General features: G+C 49.4%; 8 protein-coding genes across 8 annotated transcripts; 3 read left to right on the forward strand and 5 right to left on the reverse strand.

Moving 5' to 3' along the window:
• Nucleotides 1–554: 554 nt before the first annotated feature.
• On the reverse strand, nucleotides 555–3,762 carry F4817DRAFT_179247 (beta-lactamase-like protein). Its single transcript, XM_049298328.1, has 5 exons — nucleotides 3,503–3,762; nucleotides 3,339–3,436; nucleotides 1,881–3,012; nucleotides 1,177–1,831; nucleotides 555–1,108 (listed from the first exon to the last, which is right to left on the reverse strand). Exons 1-5 carry the CDS (start codon nucleotides 3,659–3,661, stop codon nucleotides 642–644), a joined length of 2,511 nt encoding a protein of 836 aa, XP_049162964.1. The 5' UTR covers nucleotides 3,662–3,762; the 3' UTR covers nucleotides 555–641.
• A 485-nt stretch (nucleotides 3,763–4,247) lies between these two features.
• On the forward strand, nucleotides 4,248–7,421 carry F4817DRAFT_325510 (uncharacterized protein). Its single transcript, XM_049301777.1, has 2 exons — nucleotides 4,248–6,013; nucleotides 6,076–7,421. Exons 1-2 carry the CDS (start codon nucleotides 4,747–4,749, stop codon nucleotides 6,741–6,743), a joined length of 1,935 nt encoding a protein of 644 aa, XP_049162965.1. The 5' UTR covers nucleotides 4,248–4,746; the 3' UTR covers nucleotides 6,744–7,421.
• A 199-nt stretch (nucleotides 7,422–7,620) lies between these two features.
• F4817DRAFT_366780 (carbon-nitrogen hydrolase) lies at nucleotides 7,621–9,585 on the forward strand. Its single transcript, XM_049307028.1, has 4 exons — nucleotides 7,621–7,906; nucleotides 8,023–8,115; nucleotides 8,302–9,281; nucleotides 9,376–9,585. The coding sequence occupies exons 1-4, from the start codon at nucleotides 7,895–7,897 to the stop codon at nucleotides 9,395–9,397; spliced, it is 1,107 nt and encodes a 368-aa protein (XP_049162966.1). The 5' UTR covers nucleotides 7,621–7,894; the 3' UTR covers nucleotides 9,398–9,585.
• Nucleotides 9,586–9,967: 382 nt separating this feature from the next.
• On the reverse strand, nucleotides 9,968–12,101 carry F4817DRAFT_366782 (Scd6-like Sm domain-containing protein; the record flags this gene model as incomplete). The annotated part of the gene is made up of 4 exons (XM_049307029.1): nucleotides 9,968–11,412; nucleotides 11,636–11,879; nucleotides 11,938–11,973; nucleotides 12,085–12,101. The coding sequence occupies 4 exons, from the start codon at nucleotides 12,099–12,101 to the stop codon at nucleotides 10,012–10,014; spliced, it is 1,698 nt and encodes a 565-aa protein (XP_049162967.1). The 3' UTR covers nucleotides 9,968–10,011.
• Nucleotides 12,102–12,845: 744 nt separating this feature from the next.
• Nucleotides 12,846–14,202, reverse strand: F4817DRAFT_325515 (uncharacterized protein). The gene has a single exon (XM_049301778.1). It carries the CDS (start codon nucleotides 14,101–14,103, stop codon nucleotides 12,916–12,918), a length of 1,188 nt encoding a protein of 395 aa, XP_049162968.1. The 5' UTR covers nucleotides 14,104–14,202; the 3' UTR covers nucleotides 12,846–12,915.
• A 631-nt stretch (nucleotides 14,203–14,833) lies between these two features.
• Nucleotides 14,834–16,343, forward strand: F4817DRAFT_325516 (uncharacterized protein). Its single transcript, XM_049301779.1, has 3 exons — nucleotides 14,834–15,051; nucleotides 15,264–15,438; nucleotides 15,648–16,343. The coding sequence occupies exons 1-3, from the start codon at nucleotides 14,947–14,949 to the stop codon at nucleotides 16,193–16,195; spliced, it is 828 nt and encodes a 275-aa protein (XP_049162969.1). The 5' UTR covers nucleotides 14,834–14,946; the 3' UTR covers nucleotides 16,196–16,343.
• Nucleotides 16,344–16,629: 286 nt separating this feature from the next.
• On the reverse strand, nucleotides 16,630–18,362 carry F4817DRAFT_366786 (glycosyltransferase family 8 protein; the record flags this gene model as incomplete). Its single annotated transcript, XM_049307030.1, has 2 exons — nucleotides 17,384–18,362; nucleotides 16,630–17,274 (listed from the first exon to the last, which is right to left on the reverse strand). The coding sequence occupies exons 1-2, from the start codon at nucleotides 17,738–17,740 to the stop codon at nucleotides 16,630–16,632; spliced, it is 1,002 nt and encodes a 333-aa protein (XP_049162970.1). The 5' UTR covers nucleotides 17,741–18,362.
• Nucleotides 18,363–19,580: 1,218 nt separating this feature from the next.
• Nucleotides 19,581–21,199, reverse strand: F4817DRAFT_366788 (uncharacterized protein; the record flags this gene model as incomplete). Its single annotated transcript, XM_049307031.1, has 4 exons — nucleotides 20,640–21,199; nucleotides 20,425–20,514; nucleotides 20,142–20,351; nucleotides 19,581–20,068 (listed from the first exon to the last, which is right to left on the reverse strand). Exons 1-4 carry the CDS (start codon nucleotides 20,950–20,952, stop codon nucleotides 19,581–19,583), a joined length of 1,101 nt encoding a protein of 366 aa, XP_049162971.1. The 5' UTR covers nucleotides 20,953–21,199.
• Nucleotides 21,200–21,270: the final 71 nt, after the last annotated feature.

Here is a 21,270-nt window from a genome sequence, read left to right on the forward strand (position 1 = left end):
AGGGACTACAGGGACTACAAGGTCTAACCTTTCTGATTTCAGACTATAAGTAAACCCCAACCACGAGAATGGTTCAACCCTGTTGGCAGTGTCGAAATATAATATGCCGACTTACATTCCGATTCCCATGCAAGGCATAAAAAAAAAGCCGGCACATGCATAATTCGCGCGTGACAACGGAATAGGATTCAGACGGATTCCCCATGCGTGAGCCTCCGAGTCAGTCACGCAGAAGTGTCAAGAATCATGTTACTCATCGAGGAATAATTCTTGTTCATTACTCATCAAGGACATAACCCGGCTATTGAAAGGATGGCGATGTTCGAACATGACACCCGCCACTGATGGGGAAATGTACCTAATGAGGTATGTATGATATGCAGGTATTGCAGAGCCTCATCCGTAGACTCATAAGACCTCGAGCGCGCGCCTATCTCATGACCACATCTCGGATCCGGCACGGCCATGTCATGTCATGTCATATCCTCCCTATCTCGCAAAATCCACTCCACTACCAACGTAGCCTCAGAACTCCTAAACTTAGTAATAGTACATACGTGCATGACGGCCTAGCCTCTTATCTCCGTGATCTCATCTCAGTCATCCTAGGACAGGAGAAGACGACGACGACGATGATGATATCAGCCCCACAGCGGCGCCGTGATCTCGACTGCCCGTTCAACAACAGCCTTGACCCGGTCAGCGAACGCCTTATGCTGGCACTCCACCTCGAGATCCTCGAGCCAGACCGTAGCTACCATCTTGTCCACCTTGATAATGACGCCCGGCACGGGAATCCCAATTTTGTGCAGACGCTCGAGCTCTGCCTTCTGCCGCAGCTCTAGGAGCCGCTCCTCCTCGTCGCCGTCGTCCGACAGCTCCATGGACGCATCGGAAGCGGCGTCTTCGTCGTTGCCATCTGCATTCTTGGGCTTCTTGTCCTTGACTAGAGGCGGCAGTTTGGGCACCGTGATGGGAGTAAGCGCGTCGGCACCGAACTGTGCCTCGAGAAACATGAACAGGCGTTCCAACCGCTCCTCCGGCGTGAGATTGGCGTGAGGATTGCGGGCCGGCAACTCGTGGGAGTGGGAATGCTTGTTCGCGGATCCTGATTAAATGTGTTTGTTAGTAGAGGAAATAGTTTGCGTTAGGCTGACTAGAGGGCATTTTGCTTACGCTTCACAGCAGCAGGGCTGCTCTCGACAGATAGTAGAACCGCCATGACGGCGTCGGCAATGCCATCGTTCAGCATGTTACCTTCCCATTCCAATTCCACCTCGCCGTTGTTGCGATATCGCACCGTGACGCAGCCCATGACCAGGTATGCCGCAACGAGCTGGGCAATCTCTTCGTCTGCTTCAGTCTTCTTGTCATCCCCGTTTGTCTCCTCCTTCTCGGAGATCTCCTTTCGATTCTTAGTCTCCGGAAGTTCCTCGATGCTGCCAAACGTGCCCTCGAGAGCCCATTTGATGAGGTCGATACCAGCTGCGCTCAACGTAAATCGCTGTCGACATGCGATCGTAGAAGTCGTGAGACCTGCGTATTCACGCAAGTCTTCGGGATCCATTAGCGACATCTTGAAGTCGTTCTGAACGATGACTCCGGCTACCAGTTCGGTGTTTTGGTCGTCAGGCAAAGGTAAATGCTTTGGGAGGGGTATCGACGCGAGTTTGCCGACTACCTTAGCAACCTTATCGGTTTTGAATGGGATGCGCAGTTCTTCACAATTCCTAGGGCTAAACACTTTGACTTTATCTGTTTTCCCCGCGTTCAGTGATAATAACTTGGACTTCAGCCGCATCATATTGTGCTGCTCGCCATGCACCAAAATCTAGTGGGATTAGTAAAGGAGCATGCATTACAGCAACAAGGCTACTCACCACCACAGGAGCTCCGACTTCTTCGATAAAGTCCTTATTTTCTTGGCCGTCGACGTGCGCGGCAAAAGAATACTCGGCAACGCTACATCTTCGAGGTATCATAACTTTCTCGCTATCGCCACCAGGGGCCCTCCGCGCGGCATTGACACTTCTCGACATGACGGCCTGAATCTGATCTGGCTCCTGGACGATATACTTGGCCATGGTGCCTTCGACACTGTAACCTGTGATAATAACTCCGTTCTTCTCGTTCGGTGCCCATCTCTCTAGTAGCTCTCTGCTAATACCGTTCTGCAACATACCAGGGCTTGCAAGCATGACGCAGCTGCCAACGTCGTCAAATCTGTCAAGACTTTTGAGAGACCTAATATACTTGAAGTCCCACGGACCGCCTTTACCCGCACCATCTCCTGCAACCTCGGCTTCTGCCATTCGTTCTCGAAACAAACGTTTAATATTGTCGTTCATAGCCCCAATGTATGTCTGGTATACGACCATACACTTTCGTGCTAGATTGCTAGCGTAGTAGATGGGAATCTTTTGGAATTCCTGATGCTTACCCCAGTACTCATCCAAGATTAGTAACAGCTCTTGAGCTCTGCCCAAAGCGAACACAGGCATTAGAACTCGTCCACCTCGGTTGAGGATACCGGTGATCGACTTCATTAATGCCTGTTCCCTCTCCAGTCTTGGAACATGGGTTGATACTCCATAAGTCGATTCAGTGATAAGCACATCGATTTTAACGCCTCTAGGGACCTCTGCAGATACTAAATGCCTGTCTTGCTCTCGAGAATAGTCTCCCGTGAAGAATATGTTCAATCCAGCTATCTCTATGAGGAACATCGCAGCACCTAGTACATGACCAGCAGGATAAGGAGTAATCCGAATAGAAGAGATGGTGTGAGTTGTATGATAATCGATTGCCTCGATCTGTGAGAAGGTATTCAGATGGTCCTGCTCCGTGTAGACGGGCTGTGATGTAAGATTCGAAGAAGTGTTGCCGACTCGGACACTGTCTTGGATAAGCCATTTATAGATAGCCTTGGTTGGATGCGTCATAAAGACCCTGCCTCTGAAATTGGTCTTCGCTAGAACATAGGGAAGAGATGCAGCGTGGTCTATGTGGAAACTTGGCCGATGTTAGCATACTTCTTGGAATGTATAGAATACTAGAACTAAGAGCTAAATGAGGCCAGGTATCGCAATGGGCATCACGGCAGTCAAAAGGGAGCTACCAGCTGGGTGATGGGGCAATATATTTTTATTGATAGTTGAATACATGAGAGCAAAGTCATGAACATCCACAAGTCCGTAGGCGTAATATCCTGGTAGAACACTCGGATAATAGCCTCTGCTTATGGTTGCGGGAGCAAGTCATCTTCTACCCTAACCGATACGAAGCCCTTGATCATCCGCAGCTGTATTGTATAACGAGGATCGGAAGGATAAACTTACTGGCTAATAAGGAGAACATCGACAGTGCTTAGGTCGAAGTCGTCAAAGAAGGGGAGAGCGGCGAGGCCATCGTAAGCAGGATGTTGGCCAGCATCAAGCTATATAGAAATATATTGTTAGCTAGGGACTATAACCTGGAGGGAGTCAAGTTTAAATCGACTAACCATGACTGTCTTTCCTTTGTACTGGATGATATGGCATGATCGACCGACTTCGTTTCCACCTCCCAGACAGAGAAACATCAGCTCGTCTGCTGGATCTACTGGTTCCTCATCAACAGCCGAAGCCGCAGCCATTGCCGAAGCCTTGCGCTTAGATGCCATGGCTAACGGAGCTTTTAGAGCTGCGCGATGGGGTTGTTGGAGTTGCGCTGTTTGGTCCTAAACCAAGATGTTTTTGTTGCTAGATAATTATGGGAAGAAAGGAATGCGATCTAGCGTAGCAGCGCACTAAATTTGTTAATAGACCGGCACACAATGGATGTCATCTCAAGATGGGAGCATTACGCGGAGTGATCGCGTGCAGTTAATTAAGGTCAAATAACTTTATCACTTGAACCAATAATGAAGATGGAAGTTTGGATGTTATGTAAAGGTCAAAGATGTGGATTGTATGGCTTGTATTATTGGCGCGGCAGGTACGTAATGTAATGCGGCAGCAGCAATAGCAGCAAATTGGAGTAGGTGCCTGCCCGTATGTATTCAGTAGGCGTAAATTACCTAAAGTTTAGCGCGTCGCGCGTATGTACCCTCCAATCCAATCTGTAAGGTACGTACATATGTAGAAAAACCCTCTTTTGCGGCTCATTAACCGGCTTTTAATTGATCCGGTCAAGCATACAGGGGACATCTGGAGTTGGGGCCAAGAGAAGTACATAGGTACCTAAGGTTAGGTACTTAAGTTAGGTACCTACATTAGGTAGGTACGTATCTAAAACCTTTCAGTCAACAGCACTGAGGTAAGTCACTAAAGGGAAGCCTGTGGGGACCGTGCGTTGGTACTACACGAAATCTTTCCAATGGGAAAACAGGAGCTTTTCTTGTGTTGCTGAAGTCTAAGATCGCCTCCTCATCCATCCCAAACATCAATATCCCATCACCAACCACTACCGTCCCCGACGCGCCCCCCGCCTCTCTCATTGGTTTCGACCTTATTCGGTATCGCATTTGTCGCCTTCAGATCGCCTTTCAAGTACATATCCTCGCACCCTACCTCTTACACCGTCGGATGGGTTTCGCCCAGTTGATTGTGACAGGCTCTGTGCCTGTCCAGGTTCAGAGAGCGTGTTGAAGAAGGGTTGTTATTTACTGTTCATTGTTTCAGGCCGAGGACTCTTCTTCATATTATAACTAATTACATCATATCCTCGTAACCCGCACGTACTCTTCCGGCTCGATACATTGTCGTCATGTCGCATCCACAACCTACGATGCCCCCGAGGCAGTTCTCGCCTCCGCAGCATTCTCCGAATCAAACTTATCAGCTTCCTCCCAATAAACGAGCTAGATTGTCTCCTGGGCCTCCGTCAAATCCAGGTTCCCCGTATCCGAATTATGCCCCGAGTCCTAGAGCTACTACTCCGGCGACTACACCGATGACTCTACCCTCACCGGCTCCCGCTCCTAACCATAACATTAATCAAGCTCCTGCGGCAGCAACTTACAACACGCCTTACCAGCAACCGAATGGCCGATCTGCATCTGTCGGTATGACACTTACGATGCCAACAGCGGTATCAACACCACCTCTAGCATCGCCTCAACCGCAGACTCCCAACGTCAGCCACGCGCCTTATTCTAACGCGAAGCTTGCGCCGGTTCCTACTCATACCTCCTTCACTTCTTCGGCACACCCGGTTATTACCAACATGGGACCACCGACTATGAACCCGGCGGGGTCTTTCTCGTCCAACGATGCGACAAGACAAGGCCTCAAGCCTACATCGACCAAGGCAGACGTCACATACGACGTGGATGATATGCTTGTAGGCACCGGTATCGATCTAGAAGAGGAGGCAGAGTACCTGAATAATCTAGAGTCTCGTGGATTCCCTAATTACCCACCTGGTGGGCCGGAGACTTTGTATGGAGCTGGGCCTGCCAATCAACCTGCTCAACCTACCAATGCGAAAACGCAGGAGGAGCTTGCTGCGGAGAGTGCAGATAGAGCCTGGAACAACGCAGCGGCACGGCTTGCCCGGACTAGAAGTCAGGAAATAGCCAACTACCTGTTAGAACCGGGCGTGGTGCATAAGCGAATGGCGGACACGGCTGCCAAGTATGGCCTTAACTTGAATGTCGACCTAAAGCCGGATGGGGGACGGTTTATGGGGAAAATGGCAAGCCCTGCCGGCGCCAAACCGGAGATCAAGGTTATGTACCAAAAGTCTCCGGATGGCACAGTGGTGCAGACGCTCGGCTCGTTTATCCCTCACGATGCTTTTCTCGTCGACCAAATTGCGCTGCTGTCGATTAGTACGAAACAGCACTTGCGGGAACTGGTTGGTGACGCAAACAGGGTTGCCACTACGCGACAGAAGACCTCTCATGGTGCTGTACCTTCCGAATGGCTTGATGCAGCCGTTATACCGTCGGCCGACGCGAACGGAGCCCAGGGTGAGGGCCCGCGGACGGGTGTGGAGAGCGCGGTTAGCCCCCGCACAAACCCACTCAAGCGTATGGACTTCTCAACCGTAAAGCTTTCTGTTCATATCTCGTATAACTAACTGCGTTTATAGGTTCGGCAGACGAGCTTAGTAATGGACTGCCAACACCAGTATCGGAAGCGTCTCCTATTAACCCCATAGTGGAAGCCATGACAGGAACCGTAAAGGATGCGCGCAACGCCGAAGAGGCTCGACTTAGGAAACGGCTGAAGCGCATAGAGAAGGGCACCGACAAGGACAAGGAAGGCGGTGATAGTACGTCGCGAGCCGGGTCTGTGGCACCAGGCACACCTGGATCGATGGCACCGGATTCAGGTGAGGTGAAAGCTCCTACGAAGAAGGAGAGCAAGAAGGCAGCGAAGCTCGCGGAGGCGAGCAGTACGACGGTGAATCAAACATTGGGCCTGTTTGCAGGTGGCAAGAAGAAGAAATATTCGTGGATGACGAATTCAGGCGGCCCAGGCAGCGGCGCAAGTACTCCTCGACCTCAAGCTGCGGGCGCACCGGCCACGCCAGGTTCCGCAGCCGCAGCTAGCAGCAAGGCTCCTCGTGGACCCCTGACGAAAGCGGGCGTCACGCACCTCGGGCAGTTCCGCGAGGATTCGGATAAAGGAAAGAATATCCAACTTCGTGACTGGGTCGTCGTTATAGAAGAACGCGGCTTCGATATGAAGGCCCTGCAGCAGGCTTATGACATCTTGGACAGGTCTGCCAAGGGCACGGTAGAGAATACGTCGTGATAGTAGGCAGTCGGCCTTGAGACTTTTAAGGAATTGACAGTATAAAACAACAGGGGTCTTCCGAAGTGAGCGCGACCTAAAAGCGGCCGAGTAATGAAATAAAAAGGGGTTAAGTTTACTTTTCCGGGGGGGGGAATATTATACCCTCTAGAGCACTTCGCGTTGTATTGGTATACATATTTCTACATTTCACAGCCAGGCGTTGGCATCAGAGGGCATAACAGGGGGGCACGGTTGGCTTTTGCATTATTTTTTTTTCTGGTTTTGTTTTCGACCTACCTCCGCCGACAGGACAGTCAGCCTCTAGCGGACGAGGAGAAGAACAGACGATCCGAATGAGAGGTTCGTGAAGGGACGACCTCGACAGTGTGTGTTGGTGTCGATATGGTATAAGATGGAGCCCACTAGGCCTAATTTTGTGTTTTCTACCTACCTACCAGTAGCCCGGGGCCGGCTAGCTGATCACAAGGCTATGCCTAGCGGCCAGGATGGATGGATGGATAACATTCGGTTGTTTGGCTGGGTGAGCGGCGTAGATATCTAGCTAGCTAGGTTAGATGGTTCGCGAGAATGGCCAGTGAAATACGCGCGAGCGCTCATGCGATGAGGGTTTTATTTTCTAGAGCGGTGCTGTGATGTGTACCTAAGCGTATAAATGAAATGATATATATATACATACCTATATGTGATTCCCGTGATACCTGATTATTTACCTAGGTACCTAGTTATCCATAAGTGTAAATATTTACATTAGGTACCTACATACCGCTGTAATTCGGCCCCTTATCCCAAGACATCGGACGGAAGTGGGGAACTATAGCCTTGACCTTCCCCGATTTATTTGACATCACGTCAAGAAACCTCCGAATGGCTTGATGCATTTTTATTTTCCGGTCTTATGCTTTTATTTTTTCCCCTTAACTAACCTAACCTAACCTAACACTTTCGATCCGTCGTAAATTTAGAAAATTGGACGCAGGGTCGGTTACTTTGTTTGTTTCATCGGAGTATTTTATTATTATTTATAAATTAGTTATCGGATTCACGTGCGCTGTTTTACAGGACGAGGATTGGACTAGGACCGATTTTATTGTGTATATACCTACCTAGGTTAAGTATATATATATACAAAGAGTATATATAACGCCGAGATGGCCAAGGCGGTAAGATTGATAATGTCCCCTTTTGGTGTTTATATTCTAGTTATAGGAAGTGGATAGGGATAGTCAAGGGTGTATGAGGAGATATAGATAGGTATACGCGACTAACTATTCTATAGGCGATAGGGCAGATATGCTCGTCCAACTCGATGGCGCATAATCTTGAGCAGTGCATTAAGCTCGTGGGCCAAGCCGCGGCTGCTGGAGCGAAAGTATGTAAAGGGCTATAAGTTCAACTTTTCACTTTCTGTCCCGCGAGGGTGAGATATTAGCCGTAGCATAGCCATGCTCAAGTTCGTTATATATAAACACCCTATGAAGGACTGCATATAATATCATATCCCAAGCCTTCAGCCCCCCTCCTATCCTACAACATCTACTAACTAACCCCCCCCCAGGTCCTCTTCCTCCCCGAAGCATCCGACTACATCGGCTCCTCGGCCCAAGAATCCCTCTCCCTCGCCAAACCCCTCAACACCTCACCCTTCGTATCGGGCCTGCGCTCCGCCGCCGCAAAGCACAAGCTCGCCGTACACGTCGGCATCCACGTGCCTGTCTCCGTGAAGCCGTCTCTCTCTCCCAGTAACACAGTCTTGTCTTCCGTCCCGCACTCCGAGGACCCGGATTCTATTCCTTCTTCTACTTCTACTTCTACTTCCTCTTCTTATTCTACTTCGTCGGTACCAGCATCCAAGCCATCAGAACAAGTAAACCCCAAAGAAGGAATAGCAGAAGAATCCTCCTCCCCCCCCAAAACCAAACTCTACAACCGCACCATCCTCATTAACCCAGACGGCACCCTCCACCCCACAGCCTCCTACAACAAACTCCACCTCTTCGACTACCCCGACGCCTCCCTCCGCGAATCCACCACCACCCAAGCCGGATCAACCTTCACGCCCCCCTTCGACACCCCCCTCGGGCGCATCGGCAGCCTAATCTGTTTCGACCTACGCTTCCCGGAGCCCGCCCTGCACTTAACAACAACAAACACCAAATCCTCCTCCACCACCCCCTCCCCCCCAGCCCAAATCCTCCTCTACCCCAGCGCATTCACCATCCCCACCGGCCTCGCCCACTGGGAAACCCTGCTCCGCGCCCGCGCCATCGAGACCCAATCCTGGGTCATAGCCGCCGCCCAGGTCGGCACCCACAACCCGGGCTTGTCGCCGCGGATGAGCTACGGCCGGAGCATGGTCGTCGATCCCTGGGGGCGCGTCATGCTTTCGCTGAAAGGGGTGCGCGAGAAGAAAGGGGAGGGGGAGGGGGAGGATGGGTACGAGGTTGAGGACGGGGCCGTGGGCGAGCTGGGACTGGTGGATGTGGATTTGGGCGTGTGGGAGAAGGTTCGCGAGCAGATGCCGCTTGTGAGGAGGACGTATGTTACCTACCCCTTTCTCTTCTATACGATACTTCTCCTTAATAACAAGTCGGCCTACCTCGTTCCGTTTACTGACTAATATTTCTTATAGGGACGTTTACCCGGAAGTATAAAGCCGTCAGGGGAAATATAGAAAATATAGACATTATGGCACGAATTACTACGATAATTCACAAGTCGCCGCATAAGAAACAGATACAACGACTTGATGGTTCTGTATTAACCCTTGTAGCTCAGCTTATGTACCGACTCAAAAGGCCAAAGCCATCTACAAACACCAAGCCAGCTATTGCAGTTGTTTTGTCTTTTCTCGAGTACCCTACCTAAACGGTCGTACCTCAAGAGTTATTTGTATGTATCAACGCCTCCTCGCAAGAAACCTTGCCTGCGTTCGAGCCGAAACTACCAGGCCCTCTTTTTCGTCTCGAACGTAAAATCGTGTGATCGTGCTCGTGATGCGAATGCAAGAATTGTACCTGTCCCCTTACCAAACCACCCTTACGCCATTGCTAGGAGCCTCAACTCAAATCATGCCTATCGAGCTCTGGAGCATGGCAAAACCGCGTCATTATCCACCAAGTTCCCGCGCGTGGAAAAAGAAAAACCAGATCATGCAACTGCCGTATTAATACATTGCTAAATGATGTTGCGTTTGAGGGTACGAGTAGGAAGTCATGAATGTAAAGACGATTTGTCGACTGTGCGACATTTGCATATGCTGGACGTGCTAATGTAAATCATTGAGCTGTGGGTGAGCTGTGGGTTGGCGGTATGCGTTCCCTCTTCCTCGAGGGGCAAAGCCACGACCGCGAGGGCCGCCGCGTCCGCCACGACCCCGGCCGCGGTAACCACCACGGTAGCCACCATCGACGCTTCCCTGGCCAAATGTCTCCATGTTCTTGCGCTGCTCCTCGCCGCGCCACTCTCGTCCGCCAGGCTTCTGACCGCCGTTCTCGGCACGATCCTTAGCCTCGCTGGAGATATTGTCGAAAAACGACCTGGTCTTGTTATAGGCAACAGGGGGTGTGGAATCATCGGTCTGCACTTGCTCTGGGGCTGGAGCATTAGGGATGACCTCAACGAGAGGCGAGCCAGCGACAGCCTCTTTCACGAGATCTTGCTTGTTAAACTTTGCATTACCAGCTTCGAAGTCGAAGTCGGAATCCGGAACGTTGATCTTGCTTGGCCCGCCGGAACGACCACCTCGGCCACGTCCCCTACCGTTTGCCGAGGGCCTGGGAGCGTTCATCCTCATCTCGTTGACCTTCTTGGTCAAGTTGTCCATTGCGCTACCATTCGGTGCAGGGGGTTCAGCAGCGGCAGAGTTGTTAAGCTTCGCCATCGCGACAGCAACGGCTTCTTTTGCGGCTTGGGTGGCATCTTTAAGTGCAGCCTGAGTAGCAGCTTGCCCGCCTACAGCTTTAACTGTAGAAGCGGCGGCAGTAACTTGGGGGGCGATTTTCGGAGTGACTGCGGCCTGAATCGGCACAGCAGGGAGGACTCGATTGTTCTTAGGGCCGGTTGGAACGGCCTTCTTCTCAGCGACATTGGTCGGAGGGACGTTCGCTGTTGATAGAGATTCTGCAGTAGCTTTGACTTCCGCTGCGGTAGGTTTCGACTCGACCGGCGGGGTCGGGGCGGCGCTCGTTGAGGCGGGCTGAATAGGTTGCTGTGCAAGTGACTTAGGTTCCGTAGGTAATTCAACCGCGGGGTTACCAACCAGTCTTTGTTTGTCGACGCCTGCGCCGATAGGAGCAGGCTTGTTACTGTTCTCCTGCTGGGGTGTTCCTCTCATTCCTTGGCCAGGGACACCGGGCACGCCAGGGGGTCCTTGAGGTCCTTGAGGTCCTTGAGGCCCTTGAGGTACAGGTACAGCCGGGTATCCAAAGCTATTCCACGGACCGGGACCTCCAGGTCCACCAGCCGGGAAACCTTGGCCGGGAGGAAACCAGCCGGGAGGGGGTGGGTAGGGCATTCCATGAAAGCCTTGACCCGGAACGGGACCAGGGCCACCACGTCCCCATTGTCCAGGAGGCGGAGGATAGAACGGGTTGGGTTGATACGGACTTTGGCCGTAGCCTGGAGCTCCTGGACCAGGTGGAATGGCACCTGCAGGACGAGTACGAGCCTATAGTGGAGAGCATGTAGTTAGCATTAATGCTTCATAGTATAACAGCTCCATATTTTTAATTTAAAAATATTTTAATTCCATGATAGCTCAGAAGGAAGGCAACGGAAATATCAACACGGGGTTTTTGCGCTTTTCAGACAAGTAATACTTTACATCCGAAATGTTTCGTCATAGCAATGGACATGGCTTTGTAGAACGGAGTAGAGATGGGGCAACTTACTCCAACGATAGCAGGATCATCTGGAACCTTGGGAGGTTGGTTCTCTTTTGGAGGAACAGGAGCTTGCTCGATTCGCAGGTCTTTCACGTCACTACCGCGAAAGACGATGTACTCGTAAACTTGCTCAGAAGGTGCTATCTCTTCTTCTGGGCTACCCTTGCGGCCCTCGGTACCGAACGATCTGACATTTTCCAGAGAAACTGTCGACTCTTCTGAATTGATCTCGTGCAATACACCCGAATAGCTATTAAGATTAGAGGCGGGGCTCCAATGTAGCACCGTTGGCTTGGGGGGAGGTTTACCGGATATCACTCTTCGAGATGAGGGATATGCGAGAGCTGCGTTTGCATTGGGGTTAGCGGACTAGGTTTATTTGGGATCTTGCTGTAGCTGAGCAACATGAGGTTGAGGATGAAGATGAGGTTGAGGATGAGGATGAGGATGCGTACCCAAGAAATTCAGACATGGTGTGTGTGTTAAAAGGTATGCGCGATGCCGCGCACAGGAGGAAGAAGTAAATGCAATGAAGGTAACTGGGTAAGTAGAAATAAATTGCTGTAACGACGTTCGAAAATTACGAAAAATAAATGCAATTTACCGTTGAAGGTGGAGGAGGAGGAGGAGGAGGTTGGATGAGATAGGGTTGAAAGGAAGAGAGAGGAGGCTGAATTTCCCGGTGCGAAGAATTAAAATTTCAACAAACCGCACCGTTAGCACCAGCCCCGTTAAATGAGGTTGTAAGGATTTTTTCCTTTTGATCCATGTTGGGTGGTTCCATTCCATGACAGGTGCCTTCACTTGCCAGATGGATGTCAATATGTATAAGGTGCGCCACTTTTTTATATATACGAAGTACTTGAGGTCATCTGCTTGCTAAGCCACAGCCACATCGTCCGTACCAAGGTTGTTTGCTGCAATACATCTACGTTGGAACTAACTGCCAACAAGATGCCTTCACTTATTACTATTGTTCCAACAGGCTTACTTTCTCTATTTACATCAAATAGACTTGCTATTGTTTGCCCAAGGTTCACGAGCAAGGCGCCTAGGGCATCCCATTTTTCTATTCAATACTACCTACCAATACACCTGTGAAAACGCCTACTCTACCACATATATGAATGTGACAATATTGAGCTGTGAATTATTTACGTCAATACCAATAACAATACAATAGAGTAGCCGTACTATTAGATAACAAACTCAAACCAGTCACAGAGAATTCAATTCGCAATATCAGAAGAAATTCCCATTAAGGAACTATTATTAACTAACACACATTACTCTGACATGTCAGAAGAATCTGACCCTGAACTACTCGTGGTATCATCATCATCATCATCATCCTGTCCATCCAATTGCTCATCCATAGCCTCTCCCTCCTCTCCGCTCGAGTATCCAACCAAATCAGAACCTTGCCGCTTCCTAGATTTTCCAACCCTACTCTCAACAACATATCCTTTAGGGACGGCCGCCGAGTTAGCTGGCAATACACATATGGTAGGGAATTCGACAATGTCGAGCCCGGGCAGAACGGTAGCCAGGTTGTCGGTCGGTCGTAGTGGTATGAGTCTTTGCACCTCCCTAGAAGGTGTCCTTGGCTTGAGGTAGAAGAACCGGTATTTATCCTTCAGCCCCTCGATCGTTTGTGACCCTGAAATTGTATTGTTCCACACGGCCGTTTTCGAGTCCTGCATAACATAATCCCCGCCACTCCAAGCCGTCGTAGCCACTTCTTGGCCGCCCCCGGTAATTATTTTCTTGTCCTCCAAGGATCTTTGTTTCTTCTCCTGTGTACGTTCTTGGTTGCTTAGATGGCGTTGGCGATGGTATTCTAGTCCCTCTGCGAATCCAACGTAAAGAGGGACTTCGTCCCGTATCTTGTGCAAAATTCTCGAGGGTTCCGTATCGGGTTTTCCCTCAGCAGGGCGAATAGATTTCCACTCAAGCCATTCGACTTGCCAGTTCATTGTCCTCGTGCGCTTATTCCAGCTCGTTTTGTTCTCTTTTGCCCGAGTCATGCCGTAGGGAACAGACGCAACGCGGATGCCCAGCTGCCGCATCCGCTGCATTGAATTCTTGTCCCATCTCCGCGAATTCTGCTCAAATGTAACCCTTCCTCGACTTTGGCCCTTATGGAGACGTGCTCTTTTGTTAGGTGGGGGTCGCGATGCGGTGTCATCTTGCGGTAGTATGTCCTTTTCTTCCTTGAGTATCTTCTCGACTCGTTCGACGGATCTTTCGATTTTGGTTAAAAAGTTGTAGTCGTGGTCGATGCCAGCATCCGTCTTTAGCTTCTCCCGCGGTATGTATACTGTGGGATCGCGTTCTCCGTTGCATGATGACCATTTCTTATGCTTCTTCACACAGGCTAAGGAACATGTTCGGGTTCCGCATCGAGGGCATTTGTATTTAGGAGACTGTATATGGCAGATGGTGCAGAGTGATGTTAGTAAGGGGTCCGCCATTGGAAGGATCTAAGGTATGGATGATGTAAATAAGGAAGTCGCGACGTTGTAAAGTTGAACGTTTAGCGAAACTTAATACGAAATATTTACTTGTACATGTAAGAAGCGCCATTGCGATCATTAAACGCTAATACATGCAGACTTGAGCTTCGAAATTCTAGAATCTTATCTTATCGATATCTAGCCGCCTGCATTCCTTATCAATATCGGGCTACCTAGCAGCGCAGCGTCATTCCCGGTAGCCATGTGCGAAATCTCCTATTAGATGGGAACTCATCTCTAGTTTCTTGCATACTATTGCATATTGGATCTTGATATAAGTTACAATTCTGCAGCGAATAGAATAAACTCCTGCTCGAAGTAATTTACTGGACCCTACGTCTTGGGTTTAATCCGGCCGTGACGCGATAGTACCGATATATTATGCGAGATATTGTGTTACGAAGACATAGACGTATTTAACACCAACAACTCTCAGCTTGATCATCGTCACCTACGCCATCAATCTTTTATTTTAAATCGTTTATAAAAGAGATGGATTTATTAGATATTCAACTTTAAATTCAGCTTCAAACTCCCTGCATTATTTTTTTTTCTCTTTAGTATTATCATGACCAATCAATCTAATCAATACCTATTCTATAAGTGTACATAGACAGTGTATACACTGTATCAATTATCTTATTGATATTTTTCCCTAACTATGTAATCCGAACTTAATGTGCATGACTCTCAAAGAAGTATTAGCTGGTAGTCGCCTGGTCAGAATCCAACAACGCTCTTTTCTAAACTTCCAGATATTTCCATAACAATAATTTCATAAACTTGGCTCATGGCTCTACAATGACGGATACAGATTTGAAAATCGACCCGCAAAGAGCCGCTGCTCTAGTATCGCAGATCAAAACCGTGCGTGAGCGAATCGCTGCTGTGGCCAACGGCCGCGATGTAAGTCACAACCATCCCTCGGTAGCATTACCAGAATTAAGGACCCAAGTATATTCGAATGCACTCATTTCAATACATTATTTTGGTTCTACCTTTCTCTATTCCCTTGTGAAAAACTCATATTATATGCTACACCGCTTCTCCCACTCTCATGAGTTTCTTGACTCTATTTATATCCAGATAAGTAACGTTAGCTAACTCCATCATCGTAGGTCCGCCTAGTCGCTGTCTCAAAGTTGAAGCCAGCCAACGACATCCTCGCATTGCTGCAGCAGGCTTCACCGCCGCAGCTTCACTTCGGCGAGAACTATGCCCAGGAGCTGAGCCAGAAGGCCGAGCTGCTGCCACGCAGTATACAGTGGCATTTCATCGGCGGCCTACAGTCTGGTAAGGAATTCATTCTCATGTTTCCTTTCCTGTTTCTTGCTCCTAATTAAAGGAGAATATGGTAACATACGTATCATGATATATCATTATAATAAAAATTGAGGCTAGGCGACGAGAGGTTAATATATAACTATGAGGAAGCCTTCCCCGACCATACCACCCCTATTTATCTATAACACTCATCAAACTCCCCTTACTAACACCCCCAGGCCACTGCAAATCCCTCGCCAAAATCCCCAACCTCTTCAGCGTCTCGAGCATCGACACCGAGAAGAAAGCTCAACTCCTAGACAGATACCGCGGCGAATACCTCTCGTCCCTCTCTTCATCCTCCTCCTCCACCACTATCACATCCCCTTCTTCCCCCCTCCCCGGCAAAATCAACATCCACATCCAAGTCAACACCTCAGGCGAACCCAGCAAATCCGGCTGCGCCCCCGGCGCCGCCACACTATCCCTCTGCCGGACCGTCGCCGCCCTCCCCAACCTGCATCTGCTAGGCCTAATGACGATCGGCGCGATAGCGCGCAGCGTCGCCACGACCCCCGAGACGGAAAACGAGGACTTTTTGTGCCTGCGCGAGCAGCGCGACTTAGTCGCCGCCGAGCTGGGATTGGCGCCTGAGGAGCTGGAGCTGAGCATGGGTATGAGCGAGGACTATGAAGGGGCTATTGTTGCGGGGAGTAGTGAGGTGCGTGTTGGGAGTACGTTGTTTGGTGCGCGGGGACCGAAGAGCGAGGCTAAGATTAAGGTGTAACTTACAGTATCTGCCTTGACATGTGGTAGTGGTATGTAGGTATAGACAGACCCCTAGCCTAAACGTATATCTAGCATAGGATACAGTCAGGGGGCGTTTACGAGGACTAACCTATCTCACAAAATTCACGAAGAATAAAATAACACATTATCAAGTATACTAAACCCCAGTCATAGTAATAACCATCCGTCGTGGATCATCGTTAAATACTCGTAATGCTCTAAACTGCTCCTCTCCATCCTGCGTCGACCCTACTTACTCCATGCCTGCTCGCATACAAGTCCAAGTCCAAGTCCAAGTCCAAACCAAGTTAGATATCTCATATATCTCTACCATGCCCCTGATTAAACCCAATGGTATACACGTAATCACTCTCATTCGCCCCATAAACTCAGACATAACGACATGAACACACGTCAAGAGAAACGAAGAAATCATTCCTGCGCAACAACAGGCACAACAACATTCCTCCACAGCTCCCTCTTCTTCTCATCCTTACTCTCCGTCCACTCCTTCTCCACCTGTGCATACTCGTCCCACCACAGCTTATGCGTCGACTCGATAGTATCATTAGCATCGTAGCTGCGGCTCTTCCACGGCTTATTTAAGATATAATGTAGAATCTTAACATGCTCATCCTTCCAGAGACCGCTGTGGCAAGCACGCATGGGTTTTAGGGCGTTATAGTGGTACGGTAAGGGCTTCCAGCGGCCGCGGTACACTATGGCGAGCAGATCCTGATCGAAGAAGATCATGTTGGGGACGTCGGGGTGGGTGTTCATAGCGTCGATCAGCGCGTCAAACTGCGCCTTGGACGGCTGGAGGATGACTGTGCCGCTGTTCAGCAGGTGGTGGTTATTCGGGCTCTGGGGTGTGATAAGAGCTGGCTGGCCCGTCTCTTGGTCCGCGGCCGTGAAAGCGCAGTTAGCAGGGACCCAATCCTTGCTGTAGTGCGGTAGCTTCCGCGGGTTGCAGGTGCAGGCGTGGGTGCTCGCGATCCAGCCCTCAGGGATGTCGACCTCCATCATCTCGTCGATGTTTTGCAGAATGACCTGGTCGCTGTCGAGGAGGACGACGCGCTGTTGACAAGACACAATTTCAGTCAGCCTTCTGCTCTTACATAAATCTAATAACTATATAGATATATATATATCTGTATAATGAATATGACGGGCACTAGATAATTACCTTGTACTGTGTAAACGACCACGGGGCCAACTTCTCCCACGTCCCCTTATTAATCTTGCCATCGCGAGGCGCCGGCTCGATCTTGTCGACGACGATAGTGGAAATACCGGCAGCAGCAAAAGCATCCATGTACTCAGTATCCTCTTCGACTGCGCGGGTCACCATAACGACGAGCCGGTACTTGCTGCGATGTCGGCGCAAAGAGTGGTGAAGCACCAGCAAACCACCGAAATAGCCGCGGTTCGTCAGCAGCGTCGTCCAGATCTTAGTCGGATCGTACCAGCCATTCTCGCCGTCGCCGTTCTTGTCGCCGTTCTTGACGCCATTCTGGCCGTTTGTAATACCGTTGCTCGCCATTGTATTCTTATCTATCGTCTCTCTTGTCTATGACTTGGCAAGTTTGGTAAGAGGAGAGGAAAGCAAGCGCAGAAGAGGGGAGCGGGGAGCACAGATAGGCAACGAAGGTGACAAGATAAAAAGAAAAAAAAAGAAAAGAGAAAAGGGTACTATCTATTTTGTGTATTGTATTACGCCTATATCCTATCCCACCTCGTATCTCCTTCACCTTATGTATAGGTAACCCACAGACGGACTCGGGACGCAAATCGCGCGCGTAGTTTAGCTTACCTCCATACGGCATAGCACCTACATGATGTAAGTACATACGCAAGATAGCGGGAAGGGGAGAGAGATTATTAATAATATAGGTAGTGAACTCCTCATCCGAGTCTAGGCTGGAAGTTTACTAACATTACATGTAATCACCTATAAAAGAGGTACTAAACAAAGGTAGCAGTGGGCAAACCTCGGCGATGAAAAGATAGGAAGGTAAGACTATGTATAGGTACACTAGTTAGGTATGTACCTGGGTGATAATGCCCCTGCCGTCCCTACCTGCATGAAGCTAGGCTTGGATAGATACATTAAGTAGGTAGTAGATATGTAGATCGATCCTTACCTTACCTAGCTTACCTTAGCCTCTGACGCCATCGAGAGTATAAGGCGTGGTCGGACTAAGCCCCCGCATTGGTTTAAGTATGTGCATACATGTATTGGTTCAAACAGATGTCCCGGCATAATTCAAAACGTACCTATCTATCCGGAGCTCCGACGTAGGCCGAGCTCGATTCAAGAGTTTCGGTTTGTTCCGGTTCAGGAGGGGATGATATATAAGCAGTATTATGTAAGTTGTCATATGTTTCCAGGTAGTTTATTCTATATCCATCTACCGATCTACATAACTTGTCACTACATAATATTCTCAGCAATTCTAACAACTAGAAAATCATATTCATATACCTGAAACACGCAGACTAAAATCAAAACATCAACAACAAGCGGTAAGACGTGTGACTAACTGTCCACGCATAGCATGCCTACTGCATATATGCGGAGACAAGCAAAAAAGAAATACGGCAACATCGTCCATTGGCGCGTCGGATCTCAGGGGCATATGTATAATGATCCGCATAGGGAGGTAGTAGGTACCGACACGGCAACTCTCCTTTGCAGCGGAGAAAAATGCGCTCGTTGGTGTGCTCCTATCGCCTAACCCCTATCATTGGCTAGGACTATGTCTCAATACCTACCTGTTACGGGGAAAGGTTATAGCAGCATTACATCGCTCAAGCTTCCATAAAATCCTAGAGTTATAAAAAGGCACTATATTTTTTACCCTTCTCATTCATGAACAATAGAGATATAAGAGGGTATATTAGCAAAGCTAGGTAATTAATAGTGTTCATACTAAAGAAAGGCCTTGAAATAAGCAAAGCAGACACAAATATTAGTCTATAATGCAGTACACGAACCAGCTCGGGGCATGGGCAACTAGGTAGTCAAGCTATGGATAAGCTAGCCAATTAAAGAAAGCTTGGTATACACATCAGTCTTGAGGACATTCATGACTCATGAATCATCAGCATTAACCTAACTCATGTCTCACTCTCACCGCACTGAAAAGACATATGCACAAGGTTAGAAAGAATCAATAACCATGCCTCCTCCTTACATACCGAATCCAATCCTGCTTTTATCTCATCTGCAATCAACAAGACCAGAGCATAAGAAATCTACCTCGTCAGAAACCCTTACCTCCTCTTCCTAGGGTAGACTCCCCTAGACCCCTCCCTTTCGCAAGACCCCATTATACGCCTAATCCACATATACCGCTCCGGTATCCGCGAGGACAAGCATATCACACCGATTTCTTGCTTCCATAACCCGTAGCCGTCTTCCACAGGGCTACTAGAACACGACATACAGTTGAAAAGGGATTCGCTACACCGTAAGACGCATCTGAAGTCGGGTGATCGACGCAGGGCGTCCAGACTAAAGGGCGCTCGGAATGGGGGCAGTAGATGTGGGGCTCATCTGTGCTCGTAGACGTAGTTGTCGCCGATGATGCGGGGATGGGTGCTGCGGTCATGGAAATTGCCGGAGCTGTACCGTGGCTCAGGATTGAACTTGAGCTTGTACCCGTACCCGTACCCTCGCTCGAGGTGGAAAGGGAGGTAGGAGTAATCGAGGAGGTAGAAGTCGACTCAGGGGGGGCTGTGATAGTGACATAAACCGTGGTGGCCAGGTCCCTCTCCACAGCGGTCTTCGCTGTAAGTTCGTAAGTAGGGGTTGAACCTGTAGAAAGATCCGATACGACGTCTCGTCCGCCTGTCCCCGAAGTCACCGCTAAGAACTCGTTAACCACAAGGACTCATATGCAAACAGGGGCATTCTAGTATCCCGCCTCAAGCAAACTTACCTCCCACCGTCATCTCCGTATTGAATTCCGTAGGCTTTAGACTCAACAGATCGCCCTCCTTGCCTGTGCTCGTGACATCAATCCCTCCAGCAACCTCTAGATTCGGGGGCGCAGGTAGTACGATCGTAGTGGCCGTCGCCTCGTTGGCCAAGGTTAGGTGGTGTATCGCCTCGGCGGCGATGCCGCACCATCCAGCTACACGCAGAATCACTATTCATTAGCCCAACCCGTTAGGCCTTTCTAAGGACTATAAGTACGAGGGTAGATAGAACTTCGCACTCACCGATGATAGCACCGGTCGCGGTAGTAATGATGGCCAGGAAGAGAAGCCACGCGCGGGGGTACTGCTGTGGAGTGACTCTGCGCTTGAGATCTGGTGATGGGAAGGTGTGTTAGCATTGAATTTTTTTCTATGTATGTTTATTCCTCTCGCCTTTTTGCAATTATCCCATCATAACGAAACTAGAAAGAGGAGGGATTAGGAGAATTAATACTTACCAGCCCATACATCCCGCATGTGCTCCATCTTCAACGACATCCTGCTTCCCACGAGTGAGCGTCCATTCACCTGACTCTTCTCACTCGACTGAGTCGCAGCAATCATAGTTGGGGCCGGAGTCACAGGCGCGAGTAGCACACGCTGGTGTCGAAGGAGGACCTGTCTACCAGGCATGACCGGATCGATGGAGTCCGGGTGAGGTTCTAGCTTGTTGTCCTGCACATCGTGCGAGTGGTCTGGTCCTGGTCCCGGTCCCGGTACTGCCACCGGTGGAAGTTGGCTAATCTCGAGGCTGTCTTTCTCTGCTGTCATGGCTGCGGTGATGAGTGCCGATATAGATGTAAGTGGTTTAAGTAAAGAAGAAGGGTATTATTGGAAGCGTATTGGGTGGGTAAATGGCTAAGTCTATGCGTGTCACAGAGGTTATCTCAAGAAGTAGGGGGGAGTAAGTAGGTGGATTAAAGGCTTGAACCCTCTTACTCGCATCCTATGCGTGATGGGAAAACGAGCCTGGATAAATCCTAGATGTATGAGAAAACAGGTAGGCACATATATGTAAGTACCTAAGATAAATGTGAAAGCAGCAGGTAGCAAGGTAAGTACTCAAGTTACTAAGCGCATCATCACCGG

Source organism: Daldinia loculata, assembly GCF_022478755.1.
Source record: "Daldinia loculata strain CBS 113971 unplaced genomic scaffold F4817scaffold_4, whole genome shotgun sequence".
Lineage (NCBI taxonomy): Eukaryota > Fungi > Ascomycota > Sordariomycetes > Xylariales > Hypoxylaceae > Daldinia > Daldinia loculata.